Here is an 18,967-nt window from a genome sequence, read left to right as displayed (position 1 = left end):
CTGTATAGCAAAATAATCTTCTGAGAATCAAGATGAGATCATTACCTTCTTTCAGAAAAAAGTTTATGAATTCAGGAACTTTAAGACAGAAAAATAACATATCAAAGACATTTCCCTCATAAAAGGGAAAAACACATTATATACAAAGCAGAAATATCTAAGATACAGAGAACAGAAAGTATAAATTAACCAATTAATACAGTGGACATGAATGACATTCTGCTTCACTAGCACATATGTGTTTTAGTATATACTGTTTCAACTGCATCAAGACTGCAGAGAGGAGCAATGTCTTCAGGTGAACACACCAACAAAGGTGACAAATTCCTCAAGTTTAACAACATCTATGAAATATATAGAATAGAAAAGTAAACCTGTGACTTTGCCTAGGACGAGTGACCTCACTGTCTGAAATTCCACATCTGGGGAGAAGTTATAGCTGAAGAATTGCTGGTCCATCTGTAGGAAAATAAAACAAAGCCATCAGTCGAGGTTTTCAGAAGACATAAAGCAATTCCATCTGTAAACCACTAAGAGTTTACAGAATTCTCTGTCAAAAGAGAGATTTGAAATGTCCCACCAGTTTTCCCACAGGGCACATAAAGTTCCTTTTTTTACTCCATGTAAATAGAAGACTTTCACGGGGGTTTCATTCCTGTAGAAACCCTATAGGACAATTGTTATGTATCAATCTCCCTGCTGAGAATTTTCACCAGATTCTTCTCTGAAAACAGGTAAGCAGAGAAGCCCATCTGTTACCTGTTCTGCCACATTAAATGGGACCTGGCTATGCTGCCCATTCTCCCCTCTTCCTCCCCTCTTGTTCTTAAATAGCCACTACCATTTTCCCCCTCCATATCCCTGACCTGCTCTCAGGTGTGGACTGCAGGACTTTCTAACATAGTTGGATAAATACTTTAGGAAAGGATGAAAATATTGATAGGACTGACAGAGATGGCTGGTCAACCTGCACTGGAAGACTAAGCAGAAGTCAGGGATGTAATCTTTCATGCTTTAACTTCTAGGGTTCTCCTTTAGTACTCATCCCTGGCTTCAGCTACTCCTGAATCTGATTTGCTCACCTCCTCTTTCATCTTCCTGGGCTGCACCACCAATCTATCTTGATATTTCTTAATTTAGTCAGATATAGTATATTCTTCTTCCAATCTCTATTACTTGAGGAACAGTGTGTATATGTATATATTATTAAAATTCAGAAGACAATCCCATGGGCCACTGCTCAGGAACCTTTTTCCTTTTGTCTGAAATGGTATATCTCTTTGTCTAAGAACTTTACTAAATAGGCTACCTGGCCAGCAGGCTCCCCAAAACAGCTTATCTCCACCTCTTCTCTCACCACCGCTTGGACTACAAGTGTATGCCTGCCATACAAGTGTAGCACTCCTAGATTGTTATAAAGCTTCTATGATCTGACCTCAGATCCTCATGCAGGGAAGTCAGGTGCTTGATCAACTGAGCCCTGGCCTCTGACCCTGGCTCCTGACCTCAAATCTCCACTTTGAATATCCAAATGATACTAACCTCATCATTTAATAGTGCAGAGGCTAGAAAGGAAAAGAAACCGTCATATGATGGGGTGAGTGAATTTGCTCTACTTGGTGAAAATAAATGGGTCAGGACTAATACCCAACCTTTACACCTAGGTCCTCCATCCATAACTCTCTTTCTACACATATAGTCACACACACACACACACACACACACACGTACACACACTGAGTGACTCTGCTGGAAACTCCTGATCTTGTAGTTTATCCTATAATCTTAGTAAAGTCTATTACCCATAGTTTGTGGTTTAATGCTATTTCACAGTTTTTTAAATTAGACTAAATTATTTCTTATTTAGTAAATAATGTATGAAACTGGGCACAAGTGCATACTTCAGAGTTTCTTTTTCCTTACAATGTTATGAAATAGATCAACCTAGTGACAGAGAACGAGAAGTAACAATGGAGAATAACTTAGCCAAGGCACACATTAATACCTAAGTAGGCTGTAGATGGCCATGCTGTTTCTGGGCTTAAGATTCCTGTCTATGTCTTCAAGTAGCCAGGTTTGTCTACCTGTCCTTCAAAAGGCAATGTTAATAGAAAAGTAACTAGAGATGGGGAAACGTATGTGCTGGGGATCTTACTTGGTGGCTGAGTGCAATAATAACCACCTGCCCTTTATTTCTGAAAGTTGTGGAGCATTCCTGAAATGTACCACACAGGCTGACCCAGAATAGGGATATATTTGGGAACTGCTTTATGCTTTTGTTGTACTTGTCTGCTTGCTTGCATTAAATAACATTTTCAGGATTAAAGAGAAAGAGATCTATATTGCTTTGGAATGGGGTAGGTTAGTCAGAAAGAAAAGCATACTATCTTCCTTGGCCAACAGACTTGATACATAAGATCTGTGCTCTAGATTTTTTTTTTTTTTTTTGCTTTCTTCAGCACATTGAAAATAGCAAGTGTCTGCTTATTATAAACTATAAATTTATTGGTGAATATTACATAGAAAAATGATGCATATTTACTGTTCACTCTGTGTTCTATGTGTCTTAATTGTGATTAGGTCAGAAAGTATAAATGTATTAAAAATGTTATTTGTTAAATACTCAACAGAACATGCCCCATTTTTCGGGTTTCAGTAAATTTATAAACAAACAAGGTGCTGGAGGAAGAGTCCAATCAGTGAAGTGTTTGCCTCAGGAGTAAAAGGACCTTAATTTGGTCCCAGAATCCAGATAAAATGTCAAGTGTGATGGTATTTGTTGGTAATCCCAGCACTTGAGAAGAAGAAGCAGACAGATCATTTGAGCTCACTAGAGAGCCAAATTAGCATCCTCTTCATGATTTATAGACCTATAAGAATCTTTGTATGAAAGGACAGCTCTTAGACATGTGGTTGTCCTCTGGACTCCACATGGTACCCACACACCTTACACAAACAGGAAGCTATCATTATAATTTCTATCACTCATCAATTAAGCAGCTGCACTCACCACCCTACCACACCCAAATTCAAGTGTGCTTACCCTACTCATTTCAGAAAGAATGTAATAATACTAAGAAGTAACTTCTGACATTACAGGAATCACTTATTTACTTTTATTTATTTTTATTTTTAACTAATCTATTTTTTACACTCCATATTTTATTCCCCTCCTTCCCCCATCCACCATCTGACTGTACCACACCCCATACCTCCTCCCACCTCCCTGTCTCCACATGGCTGGCCCCACCCCTGACCCCAACTAACCTCTAAACTCCATGGGGCCTCCAATCTCTTGAGGGTTAGGTGTATCTTCTCTGAATGAACACAGACAGTCCTCCATTGTATGTGTGTTAGGGACCTCATATAAGCTGGTGTATGCTGTCTATTTGGTGGTCCAGAGTTTGAGAGATCTCTGGGGTACAGATTAATTGAGAATGCTGTTCCTCCTAAAGAATTATCCTTCTCCTCAGCTTCTTTCAGTCCTCCCTAATTGTCTAAAGCAAGACTCAGCTGCTTCTATCCATGTTTGGGTGCAAATATCTGCATCTGGCTCTTTCAGCTGCTTGTTGGGTCTTTCAGAGGACAGTCATGATAGGTTCCTTTTTGTGAGTGTTCCATAGCCTCAGTAATAGTGTCAGGCCTTGGGACCTCCCCTTAAGCTGGATCCCACTTTAGGCCTATCACTGGAACTTCTTTTCCTCAGGCTCCTCTCCATTTCCATCTCTGGAATTCTTTCAGACAGGAACAATTCTGGATCAGAGTTGTGATTGTGGGATGGCAACCCCATCCATCAATTGATGTCCTGTCTTCCTGCTGGGGGTGGACTCTATAAGGTCCTTATCCCTACAGATGGGCATTCTATCTAAGGTCCTTCTATTTGAATCCTGAGAGTCTCTCACCTCCCAGGTTTCTGGTGCATTCTGGAGTATTCCCCAAACCTCCTATTTCCAAAGGTAGTCTGTTTCCATTCTTTCTGCTGGCCCTCAGGGCTCCCAATCAAATAGAATATAAGGTTCTCCTTTCCCCACAACTGCCCCCCACCATCCACTTTCCCTCCTAGGTCCCTTCCTCCCTCTCCACTTGTGATTGCTCTCTCTATCTCCCAAGAGAACTGAGACATCCTCATTTGGGCATTTCAGCTTGTTGACCATCTTGAGTTCTGTGAACTGTATCTTGGGTATTCTGTTTTTTTTGTTTGTTTGTTTGTTTGTTTGTTTGTTTGTTTGTTTGTTTTGCCTAATATCCACTTAATAGTGAGGACAAACCAGGCACATCCCTTTTGGAATCTCAAGGTCATTTTGATTTGCATTTCTCTGATCACTAAGGACTTTGAACATTTCTTTAGGTGGTTCTCAGCCATTCGAGATTTCTCAGTTGTGAATTCTCAATTTTGTTCTATACCACATATTTGATTGGGTTGTTTGGTTTTTGTTGGTGATTAACTTCTTGAGTTCTTTATATATTTTGAATATTAGCCCTCTATTGAATGTCGGGTTAGTGAAGTTTTTTTCCCAATCTATAGGTTGCCAATTTGTCTTATTGACTATGTCCTTTGCCTTAGAAAAGTTTCAAGTTTCATGAGGTCTTTTCATTTATCAATTCTTGAACTTAGAGCATGAGCTACTGGAGTTTTGTTTAGGAAATTTCCCCCTGTGCCAATGAGTTCAAGGCTCTTTCCCATTATGAGATTGAGTGTATCGGTTTTATGTTGAGGTCCTTGATCCACTTGGACTTGAGCTTTGTACAAGGTGACAAATATGGGTCTACTTTCATTCTTCTACATACAGACAGCCAGTTAGACCAGCACCATTTATTGAGGATGCTTTCTTTTTCCATTGCATATTTTTGGCATCTTTGTCAAAGATCAAGTGACTGAAGTGTGTGGTTTCATTTCTGGGTCGTCGATTCTATTCCATTGATCAACATGTCTGTCTCTATACTAATACCAGGCAGTTTTTTGTGTTTTTTTTTTTTTTATCACTATTGCTCTGTAATAAAGCTTGAGGTCAGGGACTGTGATTCCCCTAGCTTTTCTTTTATTGTTAAGAATTCTTTTCATTATTCTGGGGTTTTGCCTTTCCAAATGAATTTGAAAATTGCTCTTTCCATGTCTTTGAAGAATTGTGTTGGGATTTTGATGGGGATTGCATTGAATCTATTGATTGACTTTGTTAGGATTGCCAATTTTGCTATGTTAATTCTGCCAATCCCTGAGCATGGGAGATCTTTCCGTTTTCTGTGATCTTCAATTTCTTTCTTGAGAGACTTGAAGTTATTGACAAACAGATCTTTCACTTGTTTGGTTAGAGTTACCCCAAGATATTTTATATTATTTCTGGCTATTGTGAAGAGAGTTGTTTCCCTAATTTCCTTCTTAGCCTGTTTATTCTTTGTATAAAGAAATGCTACTGATTTATTTGAGTGAATTTTATATTTAGCTACTTTGCTGAAGTTGTTTATCAGCTAGAGATGTTCTCTGGTTGAATTTTTGGGGTTGCTTAGGTATGGGCCTTGAATTCCTGATCTCTCCAATACTTTTAGCATGAAGGGAGTTTGTATTTTGTCAAATGTTTATTTGAATCTAAGGAGATGATCATGTGATATTTTTTCTTTGAGTTTCATTATATAGTAGATTATGTTATTGGATTTTCATATATTAAACCAACCTTATAGCCCTGGGATGAAGCCTACTTGATCATGGTGAATGATAGTTTTGATGGGTTCTTGGATTCCATTTGCAAGAATTTTTTGTATCAATATTCATAAGCAAGATTGGTCTGAAATTCTCTTTTTTGGTTGGGTCCTTGTGTGTTTAGGTATCAGTGTGATTGTGGCTTCATAGAACTATTTGGGTAGTGTTTCTTCTTCTGTTTCTATTTTATCGAATAGTTTGAGGAAAATTGGTATCAGGTCTTCATTGGCCTTGGTTTTTTTTTTTTTTTTTGGTTGAGAGATCTTTAAAGACTTGTTCTATTTCCTTGTGTGATATCGGCCTCTTTAGATAATTTACCTGCTTTTGATTTAACTTTGGTATGTAGCATCTGTCTTGAAAACTATCCAGTTCATCTAGATTTTCCAGTTTTGTTGAGTATAGACTTTTATAGTAGGATCTGATGATTTTTTTTTTAATTTCCTCCATTTCTTTTGTTATGTTTCCCTTTTCCTTTCTGATTTTACTAATTTGGATGTTTTCTCTCTGCCCTTAATTAGTTTATCTCTCTTGTTGACTCTCTCAAAGAAACTGCTTTTGTTTTTGCTGATTCTTTGTTTTGTTTTCTTTGTTTTTATTTGGTTGATTTTGGCCCTAAGTTTGGTAGCTTACGTTTTTTTATAGGTGAGTTGAGTTCATTAAATTGAGAGATATTAAAGAAAGATGACTATTTGTTCCTGATATGTTTGTTTTTGTAGGTGACTTTATGTGCTTGTGGCCCTCTGCTTTTGACTTTGTTGTGATATGCTTAATATCTTGTCCTTTCTTTGGTGCAAGTACTTTCCTTGGGTGGAGATTTCCTTCCAGGATCATCTGCAGGGGTAGGTTAGTAGATAGATACTGTTTAAATATGGTTTTGTCCTGGAATATTTTGGCTTCTCCATCTATGTTGATGGAGAGTTTTGCTGGGTATAGTAGCCTGGGCTGGCATTTGTGTTCTCTTAGAGTCTGCATGACTTTTGACGAAGCTCTTCTGGTTTTCATAGTCTCTGTTGGGAAGTCTGGTGTAATTCTGATAGGACTATCTTTGTATGTAACTTGGCCTTTTTCCTTTGCAGCTTTTAATCTTCTTTCTTTGCTCTGCGCATTTACAGTTTTGATAATTATGTGATGAGAAGATTTTCTTTTCTGGTCCCATTTATTTGGTGTACTTTCTTGAATCTTTTTGGCCATTTCTTTCTTTAGGTTGGGATGTTTTTTTTTATGATTTTGTTGAAGACATTTTCAGGTCCTTTGCGCTGGGAATCTTTGTTTTCCTCTATTCTGAGTATTCTTAATTCTGATTTGGTCTTTTCATTGTGTCCTGAATTTCCACGATTCTTTGTGTTAGGAGATTTTTATTATTTGAATATTCTTTCACAGTAGTGTCAATTTCTTCTACTGCACTTTCTACACCTGAGATTCTCTCTTCTGTCTCTTGTACTCTGTTGGTAATACTTACTTCTGCAATTCCTGATCTCTTCCCTATGTTTTTCATTTCCATGTTTGCATCCATTTGTATATTCTTTATTGTTTCTACTTCTACTTTTAGGTCTTGGATCTCTGTATTCAATTCCTTCACCTGTTTACCTGTGTTTTCCTGTATTTCTTTCAGTGAGCTTTGATATTCTCCTTAAAGGACTCTATTTTCTTCAAGGGATAGGATTTTAGAACAGATTCCTGATTTTCAGGTATGTTGGTGTATTCAGGGTTTGCTGTGGTGGGAGAACTGGGTTCTGATNATGCCCACATATTTTGGCTTCTGTTGCTTATGGTCTTGTGTTTGCCTTTCTCCATCTTGATATCCCTGCCGTTTGCTTGTTTGGGTGACTATATGGAGTCTGCCTCTTTTGCCCCTAGGTTGCTTCAGTTCTTCCCATATGCATGTGGCCCTGACTGTATCAGACCACCTGTGGGGCCTTCCAACTGAGGGGCTCTTCATTGGGGCAGAGAAGCTGCTGATCTATTGCTCTGGCTGCTGAAGATCTCCTGGGAGGCCATTAGACTATTGGGTCTTCAGTGGAACAGTCATGCTATTGTCCAACTACCCTGAGTACATCCAATCCTCAATTGCTCTGAGAGCAGGGGATCCTCAACTGCTCTGAGTGCACAGGGTCATCAACTGCTCAACTGCTCTCAGTACAGTGGGTCCAACTGCTCTGAGTGAAGTGAGTTCTCTAGGATGGATCAGGATATGGTGTCTTCATGGGAGCAGACAAACTAGGAGTCTGCCCAGCAAAAAGGACCAGGAGGAAGGGATAGAAAGGACTGAAGGGGAGTGGTATTCAGGAGGACAGGGGTTTTGGTGGGTGTTGGTACCTGAGTATACCAGGTTCCCAGTAGCAGCTCTGGTACTACTGGGGTGGGAGGGTGGTTCTTACCAAGTGCTCTGAGTGCAGCGGGTCCTCTAGAATGGGTCAGGATAAGATGTCTACATGGGAGCAGACCAACTAGGGGTCTGCCCCAGCAGCAAAGACCAGGCAGAAGGGGTGAATCATTTGTTTTATACATCCAATAATTATATCTGATCTTCCATCTAATCAGAATAACTAATAGTCATTCTTATGTTCTCTCATAGGCCACATCAAAAGGATCGCTGCTCTCCATTCCTCTCTATGTGGTATGTTTCAAGGGAGAGAAACTTTTTGGCTGATTTTTGCCTTATTTCATGCACTTCTAAATACATCTTTCTATCCCATGATCACATGGACGTCAAAAAGTGAAGCTTTTACCATGATATTCCAAATTTTAAGCTCTTAAGTCTTATTTTTATTAGTCTTACTTTAAGAATGAGCTTTGCACAGTCTAGAATCACATGAATTAGAGACTCAATGAAACACTGTCTTCATGGCATCAGTCACTGGGCATGTCTGTAAGGAGTTATACTGGGCATGTCTGTAAGGAGTTACATGTCTGTAAGGTAATTGATGTGGAAAGACTCAACCTACTGTGAGCAGTACCAAATTCTAGAGAAATTATACTGTTTATAAGCAAACAAGTGACTTTAGGTACATTCATTTATCTTTGTTTATGAATGTTGATATTACTAGCTATTTTATGTCTTACCCCTCTTCATTTTAATCTTATATTAGACTGTAACCTGAAATTATGAGATAAAATAAAAACCATCTGACCTAAGTTGATCTTTTGCAGGATATTTATCACAGCAACAGAAATGAAACTTGATCTCCCCTTCTCCACAATGCCCATAAACCTTTAGAACATTTTTTATGCAACCATGTGGAAACCATCCACTACGTGAATAAATATTCACAGATATGCCTCTAGGGACTGTTTGGTAAGGAGGTTGTTTGGTAAGTGGCTATTCCTGGTTGTCAGCATGACTATATTTGGAATGAACTACAATCCAGAATTGGAAGGCTCACCTGTGAACCTAATCTGGAGACTGGGAGATAGAAGTTTCTGATCTGGATCTTGGTGTAGAGACCTTGAGACACTGTAGCTATTGATTCCAGAAGATTAAGACAGGGAGATCTCTGAGTTCAAGGTCACACCTTTAATCTGGGCTACACCTTCTGCTGGAGACCATATAAGAACATTGAAAGAAGGGAGTCTGATTCTCACTCTTTTGCCTGCTTGCCGTGTGGGACTAAGCAACTGCTAGATCCTTGGACTTCAATTCACAGCTACTACTGAACCATTATTGGGAATTAGACTGCAGGCTGTAAGTCATCAATAAATTCCTTTACTATATAGAGACTATCGGTAAGTTCTTTGACTCTAGAAAACTCTGACTAATACAGAGTTATCTCTGAAATAGCAAATGTAAACCAAGTACCTGTTTCTTCAAACTTACATTCTAGGGGAGAGTTACATAATGAAAAGGAAATATGTAAATTACATTGTATGTTATATAGCATAATTTTCTAAAACTAAACAATAATATGACAAGAAGATAATGAACAGTGTATAGGAAAAGTCAAGGGGACAGGTTGCAGGACATTAGGAGAGGTCTGGATATAGAAAGGCATTGATACATGGGTAAATGCAGGACATTCAAAACTATTAGACTGAATAACATAATCCATCACATGATTATAGCTAAACAAAGCAGAGGTCAAATTGAAGACTAAGAGCAATCTAGACTGCCATGCCCCATGTTGTGGAGGAACTTCCTCTACTGGAGAAAAGCTTGGATGCAGGGAACCATAGAGTGGGCCTGGCCTAGCTGCCATGGGAGCCACATATTATAGGCTTTTCCAGTTACAGTCTATGAGTACTCGGCCACTGTGTGACTTTAAATTCTCAAGAAACTGAGGTTCTCCCTCATGCAGTGATGTGTTCAGACAGCTCTATGTTTCTTTGTATATTCACTTGGAAGTATAACAGGACAGTTGGTCTTAGACATTAATCTAGTGTATATTGAAGAACTTGCAAACATCATTGTATCCCAGCAACTGAACCTGTATTGATGTTAGCAATCACTACAGTATTCTGTTTCTTATAATGGTGTAAAAGGTCTAATTACTCTCAATAATACATGTCACAGCCTCACTTTCTTGCAGTCCATTCAAACAGACCCTGGTTTTATTCCTTCACTGGTCATATCAGGTAACCTTGGCCTGCTAAGTAATCATGGTGGTTACACATGGGGAAGTGAAATATTACATCCTACAGGGAATTTCATTTAGCTTCATAAATAAATAATTTAAAGCCTTCAGGATGCCCTTGAAACTGGCCAGATACATTAGGACTAGGCTCTTAGCTCCCCAAAATGAGTTGCCTAAAACAAGCCCTTCCCTAACTACTGCTCTGTCTTTAATTTGTACAGTCCATCCCAGGTTACCAGCAGGAGTCAAAACCAATGCCAAAGTGCATGTGGGTAATATAGCTGGATTTATGTCATTGTTTGCTAATGTAACTCCTCATATATACTCCTGATAGTAATATATCAATAAAACGCATGGGTTCACTATCTTAGACTTAGTGGCATCCTAATGTTGTGCTGCTGTTTGGAATGAGAAGACATTTATTCAAGACTAACCAGAAATATTTCACACAATGCTCCAACACTGGGTTTTGGCAAAAGTAAACTCTTTCATATCTGTGTAGAACAATTTTTGTGTAACATGTTGAGACTAAGAGGAAGGAAAGAATAGTAGTTTATCTTGAAGGTCAGCTACATGGAATTTAGAATCACTATAGAAACAAATTTATAATCATGTTGTAGAGAGTTTCTAGATTAGATTAACTGTGGTGACAATACCTACCTCAAATGAGTGTACCCTCATTCTAAAAGCTGAGGTTCTGGAATAAATAAAATTAGAAAGTGAACTGAGAACAAGCATTTCTTTCTCTGTACTTCCTGACAGGGAATGTGACAAAGTGTGTCATGCTTCTGTAGAAAGGACAGACGGTACTCTCAAGCAGCATGCCACACCTTCTTTAATTAGTTTTCTAGGTATTTTGGTACATGGAAGATGCACTTTGGAAATCAGTATATCTCAACTTTTTCTTGACAATATAAAAGTCTATCAATTTGAATACCTGATGAGAAATGGATTTCTTCCCTTACGCCAGAAAAATCTTGGTTCGTTGGTTGATTTGCTTTCTTGTTCTTGCTACATTCAATAATTATTTGTTTTGTACTTCAGGCAACTATTTGGTTGAACTGAAAAGATGTTCAAAGGGCTAGAAAACCGAAGGAAGTTGAAGCTGTGCTGTGAGAAGACCATGAGAGCTAACTCACAGGAAGAAGGGCAGGCCTATTGACATCAGCCATGAAAGTGCATGTGCAAAACTCTCATGTCCAGGTAAGAGGAGATAGGCTAGTGAGAATGTGTGAAGCCGCTTCTAAAAGGATACATAATTCAGAGATTAAGAGAGCAAAGTCATTTTCTGAGAAAGATGCCATTGCATCTGTTGGTTGCAAGGAATAAGGCATCTTATGTGATAAATTTTGGGATTCAAGATGAATGTATTAAACTTACATAAGAAAAAAAGTGACTGGTAAGATAACGAACATTCTCACTTATGATCAAAGAAGGGTAGACTTGATTTTGCTGGACTTTATTAAGATCTGTACTGCTCTGCTGTTGGCTCTTTATAGTCACTAATATTTCACAGAAGCCTACTGCACTCTTTCCTTAGAAAGTTCTATCTATCTATCTATCTATCTATCTATCTATCTATCTATCTATCTATACCCTTCCAATATCTCTGTCTTTTCTGCCAGGGTAACTCTGTCGTCTTCAATACTCAGTTTTTACTAGAAAGTAATTGGTGATGTGTAAAGGAAACCTATGCATTCCCAAGGGATTCTGTAGCTGCACCCACTGGTATCCTGTACCCACTTCCCCTACAGCCCTTGTTACAGTCTTCTGTACTTTCCTCTTTTCACCCATCCATTCTTGTTCTTCATTTAGTCTGGTTAAGAGTCAAATAAACTTGAGCATAACTAGAATGTCCAATGATTCCTCCTCTCCAATAGTTTCTGATAGGATAACTCTGAACGGGGACTCAAGAATTTGCATTTCTAGCTCTTTCCCAGGTGATTACAACAACACTGATAAGGAGAAACATTGCAGTATGTGTTTGGATGGAGCTCAGATGTTTGATGCAGAAGCCTGGGCATGTTGGCTGTGTGAAAAGGTGAAAAGTGAAGTACCTGAATGGAAAGTTCAGGCCCATCTCTGCTCATCTTCACTTGGTGCACTCTTCTATTGGCAAGATTCTCTGTGCTGATGGTGAACACATGACTTTCTTCCCTGCTTAGTTGAAATTGAATCTGTAAACTTCCTTAAAAGAAAAAAAGGAGGGGGATTAGATATAAGAATAGCAAGCACAACAAAGAAAGATGCCATCAAATTGTTCATAAATTCATTATTTCTGTCTTCTGGGCCTCAATAACTTGGCTTTAATTTTTAAAAATCCCATCTGTTCATCAGAGTTGAAATACAACCTTCTGAATATAGGTAATAATTAAAATGAGTGTGCCTCTGCTGTGTTGTTGTTGTTTTTATTGTTGCTTCTGAATGTGCCATTTTAAATTAAAGTTCGTAATTCAACATGATGTTGTATCTCTCACGAAACTACCTGGATTCTTCAAGATCATAGTCCTGATATCACCTGTTACCATTTTTATCCTAACATTCACTGTTATGTATTTGCTGTAAGGTGTAAACTCTCTAGAAGTCAGGATATGTATTTGGGGTGTGTGTGTGTGTGTGTGTGTGTGTGTGTGTGTGTGTGTGACTAATTTGTATGTATACCATGTATATATGCCAGTCTGCATACCCACTTGTGCACCTATACAGGCTAAATGACAACAATGTCTTCCTTGTTTCATCTTCACCTAAGTTGTTGAAAAAGAGTTTCCTAATGGTTGACTTGGAGCTTATTGACAATGACTGCTTAGACAGGTTAGCCATGGAACCCTATAAGTGCTCAGGTCTCTACATTCTCAGCATTGGGATTTTAGTTCCAGACTACCAGACATGGCTTTTTTCATGAACACTGGGCATCAATGTTCAGCTTCCACAGCAAGCATTTTATTGACCAAGCCAGCTCCCCAGGATTTTAAGAACACTTAAGGAATCAAACAACAATATCTGTAGTTCCTACAGAGTACGTATTGTGACCTGTCAATGTATCAGCTCCAGAATGTGCATTTTCTGATATTTCTTGTTTAGTTTTGGTGTGTGTGTGTGTGTGTATGTGTGTGTGCGTGTGTGTGTGTGTGTGTGTGTGTGTGTGTGTGTGTGTGTGCTTCTNGTGTGTGTGTGTGTGTGTGTGTGTGTGTGTGTGTGTGTGTGCTTCTGTTTGTGTGTATGCACACGTGTATGTGACTATGGGTGCACATATGTGTAGTCAGGAGAGAGTGTCATGTGTCCCGGCTTTGTTTTACACCTTTATTGAAATGAGGTCTCGTGGCTCATGATTAGTTAGTTAGCCTATGTGTTGCAGGCATTCTCAAGTCTCAGCCTCCTATGCATTCTGCCTCACATTATGAGTGCTGAAATTATAAACATGTACTATTCTGTCAGGTTTTAATGTTGCCTTTGGGGCTTCAAACTCAGATTCTCAAATTTGTATAACAAATGCTTTCAACATTGACCCATCTTTTCTACTTCTCTGTTAAGTCACAACAAACAAACTACTTATGTTAGCATCTAATACCAACTTACACATTTCTTCTCATCCTTCATGTCTAGTAAAAGGCATTACTTCAGGAACCACCACTCCTCCCTCCTTTACAATCTATGTCTGTTTCATCATATCTATGTCCATGTTCTCATTAGTATTTTCTCATCTTAAAAGAAATATCCTTAATTTTCTAAATTTTAGTGTCTGCTATATTTTTCTACTCTTTTCTGGTCTACACTGAAAAAATCCATAGGCTCTTCTGATGCTTCCTGTCTTTAATTCCTGTGTCCTCCTTACTCTAAATCACAATCCTATTCACCCAAAACTAATGCTAATATTGTCAAAGACATTTATAAACCCAATTACTCATCCACAATCTACACCTAAATCTTGTCAGCACTTCACATGGTCCTGTTCCTTCATGATAAATTAATTATTTTCATAATATTTCTGCCTTTAATTTTATTCAAGTCACTGCTAAATCCTTCCCCTGTCTCGTGGCTGGTTTTCCTTTACCTTGTCCTTGTATAATGTTGAAGATCACAGGGTATGCACATTCCTGAATGTCTCTATAAACAAGACTTGGAATCACATATAGTCTTATAACTCCATAGGGTACTTTTTAAAATGCTGACCAATAGAATTTGAAAAATCACTTTCCAATTAGTTGTCTAGCAAAAGGGTTAGTAATACCTAAATATATAAAGATTTTGCTACTCAACAGGAATACAAAACCACCTTGACGAAATGGACACACCCTAAATGGATATTTTAAAGAAGAAACATACCATCCAAAGGAAATAAAATGTGCTGAATCAGAGAACTGAGTCAAAACCATAGTGGCTGATTAGCATGGATATTACTGAAGTGACAAGGGTTGACAAGAGGTAACAGAAGTTACCTAGACCATGAAGAAAAACTCTTTTAGAATATACATGATAATGTATGTACCTTTTTGAAAACAAAGTGTCTTAGTCAATTTTCTATTGCTGTGAAAAGATACGATGACCAAGAAAACTCTTAGAAGGACAATATTTAATTGGAGCTGGCTTACAGGTTCAGAAGTTCAAATTAAGAACATGGCAGCAACAAGGCAGGAATGGTGCAGGCAGAGTTGCGAGTTCTACGTCTTGATCTGAAGGCTTCTAGGAGAAGATTGACTTCCAGGCAGCTTCCAGGGTGAGTGTCTTAAAGCCATCCCATAGTGACACACCTACTTCAACAAGGCCACATCTCCTAATAGTGCTCTCCCTGGTCCAAGGATATACAAACCATCACACAAGGTGAATACTTCTATAAAAGTGTTTGTAAGATGTGGGAGTAAAGGGTTGGGTCAGTGGATGAAGGTGCTTGCTACCAAGATAGAAGAACTGAGTTCAATCACCAGTCCTCTTGGGGTCGGAGAGGAGAATTGGTTCATACTGAGTTGTCCTCTGACCTCCACATGTAAACTGCTATGACATGTGCAAACACACACACACACACACACACACACACACACACACACCAAATAAATAAATAAATAAATGTACTGAGAAATCTTCAAATGGAATGCACTTGATTTATCTATATGTGTCCCTGTACATATATGCATATATATATATATATATATATATATATATATATATATATATATGTGTGTGTGTGTGTGTGTATTACATATAATTCCATATGTGTATGTGTATGTATGTATGTGTTTGTGTATTGTATGTATATGTGTGTGTATTCCATTTAATGGAAATAAAATGAGTATTTCAAAGAGACACCTGCATTCCACCTACTTTCTGCATGAGAGATATACTCCAAATATGAAGCTAAACCCTAGAGGTCTGCTGAGGCTGTGGATTAATTAAATATAGTCTGTGTGTACTGTGACATAGGAAACCCTTCCATTTATAAAAATGATGGTTCAGTGGGGGAGGTGAAGCATTCTGATAAGTGAAAAAGAACAGATACAGAAATACATGTAGCATAGGTTCTCTTTTACATATAGATTCTGAAATTGTAAATTCCATAGACTTACAGAGGAGAGTCGCGGTTGTATGGGGTGTGACAGAGATACTTGTCAAAGAGTACACACCTCCAGTTGTAAGAGGAAGCACACATTCCAAAGTAATCTTGCATTGATAACTGGACATGAAAATGTTAACAACTGTATCACTTATTACACAATCATATATTTGTACTCTGCATATTTTGAATCTTTGTCAATATCAGAAGTAAGAATAGCACTCACAAGCTTGTGCTGAACTCAAGTTTACAGAAGACTTGAGTTCAATTCCTAGCACCCATATGAGCCACCTCACAACTTCCTATAACACCAGCTCTAGGGATCTGATACCCCTTTCTCACCTCTGAGGGCACCTGAAGACATATGTGTATGCCTACACACAGACACATAAACACTATTGACATATAGATAAATCTTTAGAAGTACAATGAGAATTTCCTGTTTTCCTATTTTTAAATCTAGTATTTGGAAAGCTATTGGCAAAGCTGTAGTCAGTGGAAATAATAGTCACCTTTGTAGAAAATGCAAATGCAAAGTTTATTCCACACTATTTCTATCTTGGATAAGGGGAAGGCAGATTAGTTGCAGCAAACTCAACCATTTGAGAATTTCTTCTGAATCAGTAACCTCAGTCTAATCTTATGGCTTTCCTGAAAATTCTCAAAGGAATTAATAATTGGACACCAAGGCCTCCAGTACACCTAGTAGATGGGCTCCAGTTTATTTTTTCGGCTCAATTTCAAGCACTTTAATGAGAAACAATTATCTTCTTCTGTTTCACTGCTTCTGTTTATGCTAGCACAAAATATCCCACAATCTGACTTACCTTTAGCTCAAAATGCGTTTAGCAGAACCAAGTCTCATTACTGCAACTGAATACAAAACAGTTGACACTTTCAGTGGCACTCTGTTCTTATCTACTTCCCTATGTCCTGGTTCATGGAATAGGAGCCTTTCTCACATGGTAGAAAAATATGCTGAATTATGAACTTAAGAGTTTCTTTAACTTTAAATTGTAACTTGATGGATATTAGAATTTAACTGTTGGTATGATACAATCTGGAATTATCAGGAAAGAGAGCCTTAATTGAAGAATTGTCTATATCATCATATTCTGTCAGCATGTCTCTAACAGACTGTCTTTATTTTTGATTGATGTGAGTGACACCCATCCTACTGTGAGTGACACTATATCTGAGGGAAGGAATCCTAAACTCTGTGTGTGTGTGTGTGTGTGTGTGTGTGTGTGTGTGTATACGCACATGTGCGCATGCACACACACACTCATCTGAGAGGAAAAAGCAAGTAAGCAATGTAGCAGTCCTGCACCCATTGATTTCTCTCTGCTCTTGACTGTATGTACAATGTGAATAGTGTTTCCTTCACCTGTCTCTGTGATGGTTCAGCAATGATAGGTTGTAATAAAGAAGTATAAGTTGAACAGACCCCTATCTCCCCCAAGTTGCTTTTTGCCAAGTTGTTTTACCACAGAAGCAGAAGTGAAACCTGAACAGGTGTGAACAAATCTAATCCAGCTCATTGGTTCAGATCTATGCTTTGAGCTCAGTCTTCACATGTATATGAGACACTGGGTCCACAAGAGATACTTGACCATTTATGTGTTTAGAGATCCCACTAAGCTTCTAAAAATGTATGGTTCTTTCCGTGGAGATCAAAGTAGAATTCACTTCCATTAAAAGAAAAATATTTCTCTTATTTGTACATGATTTGTGTGATTGGAAGGTAATAGTCATTAGGACTCAATACAGTAATTAGTCTTTAAAAAGTTCCTTTGTGGCAGCTTTATGGATTTCACATTTCGCTTTATGATCCAATTTCTTTTAACTATACACAATTCTTATAACAACAGTAAAAACATTAAGTTATCTGGCAGTAATATCACTCATTTGTGTCTTTGAATACTATTTAACTGTTTCACTAGATACACACCCTGATGGAATGAAGGAATACTGGGAGATTACCTGAGGCTTGGTCAGTGGAATACTGCTGAGAGGCACTACTTCCCTCTCATGAGGAACACCCTCCCATATTATTTATTTCTGTTGTCTTGTGAAGGGTCGAGCTTCTTCAGGCCTTCTATTGATATGTTCCACACAAGGTACACATCCCTCTGCATACTCAGTGTTACAGATGCCAACTCATAAAACCAAGGCAGCAGAGGACAATGGAGAACCACAGCAGTCATTACAATGTGATCAGAGTAGTACAAGGGAGCTGATCCAGGTCTAAACAAGGAAATCACAAAGTGTTTCAGAGGAGAAAAATTATGAATTTAGCAATAAGGGGCTAGAGAAAAGCCTTAGTCTGTAGTGTGCCTGCTGGGCAAGCATGAGGACTTTTTTTTCTTCCTACTGTTGATGAAAAAGCTAGGCACAGGGTGCACACATAAAACCTCAGTGTGAGATAAAGTGGAAACTTGTGGATCTCCAGAGTTAGCTGGCTAGTCAGCTTACCCATTCAAAGAGTCTGAATTTGTGAGAAGCCCAGTCTCAGAAAACAAGCAGGTGGAAAGCCATAAAGAAAGATCCAGATTACTGATTCTGACCTCCACACATATGCACACATGTACACATACACACAAATACCTATACATGCACAATACATATACATACATAGTACAAGCCAGAACCTAACTAAAATCCTTCAATACAGGAAAGAATATGTTTAAAACAAACAAACAAACAAAAGAAACCATGGAAATTAGGACTCTGGGAGAAAGCAGGTAAGAGTATTTCTGCAAGCATGAGGATTTGACTTTGAATCCCCAGCACTCACAAACAATCTGGATATAACAATACTTACAGATAACACAAGCACATTGAATGTACAGGGAAAGGTGGAAACTGAGAGGTCTGATGAATCAGCCTTTGATTCAGTGGGATACCATGTGTCAAAGGCTTTTTCAAGAGAAAATAAAATCATCGATTAGCTGTCTTCTGCTTGTGTTAAGTATGAGTGTACACACACACACACACACACACACACAAAATCACATTTGGAAATAACTTTATAATTGGATCTGGAAAGGGATGATGCTGACTATATGCCCTCCCTGGTGGAGGGGAGGTATATCAGGAGCTCATTCCTGTCTCTGTCACTACTGTTACACTCAGTTTGCCCCTCTGGACAGGTTGGAT

The 18,967-nt window shown here is 38.4% G+C and overlaps 1 protein-coding gene across 1 annotated transcript in view; it reads right to left on the bottom strand.

The window, feature by feature from the left end:
* Positions 1-294: 294 nt before the first annotated feature.
* LOC110321973 (contactin-associated protein like 5-2) overlaps positions 295-18,967 on the bottom strand; it is a 631,889-nt gene continuing 613,216 nt past the window's right edge. Inside the window, exons 20-21 of the mRNA XM_029538684.1 lie at positions 12,321-12,451; positions 295-459 (exon numbers count right to left, since the gene is read on the bottom strand). Of these exons, the coding sequence (XP_029394544.1) occupies positions 295-459; positions 12,321-12,451 (296 nt within the window). The remainder of the gene's footprint in view (positions 460-12,320; positions 12,452-18,967) is intronic.

The sequence above is a fragment of the Mus pahari genome, chromosome 5 (genome assembly GCF_900095145.1).
Source record: "Mus pahari chromosome 5, PAHARI_EIJ_v1.1, whole genome shotgun sequence".
Classification (NCBI taxonomy): Eukaryota; Metazoa; Chordata; class Mammalia; order Rodentia; family Muridae; genus Mus; species Mus pahari.
Note: the sequence above shows the minus strand (reverse complement) of the source record. Positions and strands in the feature narration are given on the sequence as shown.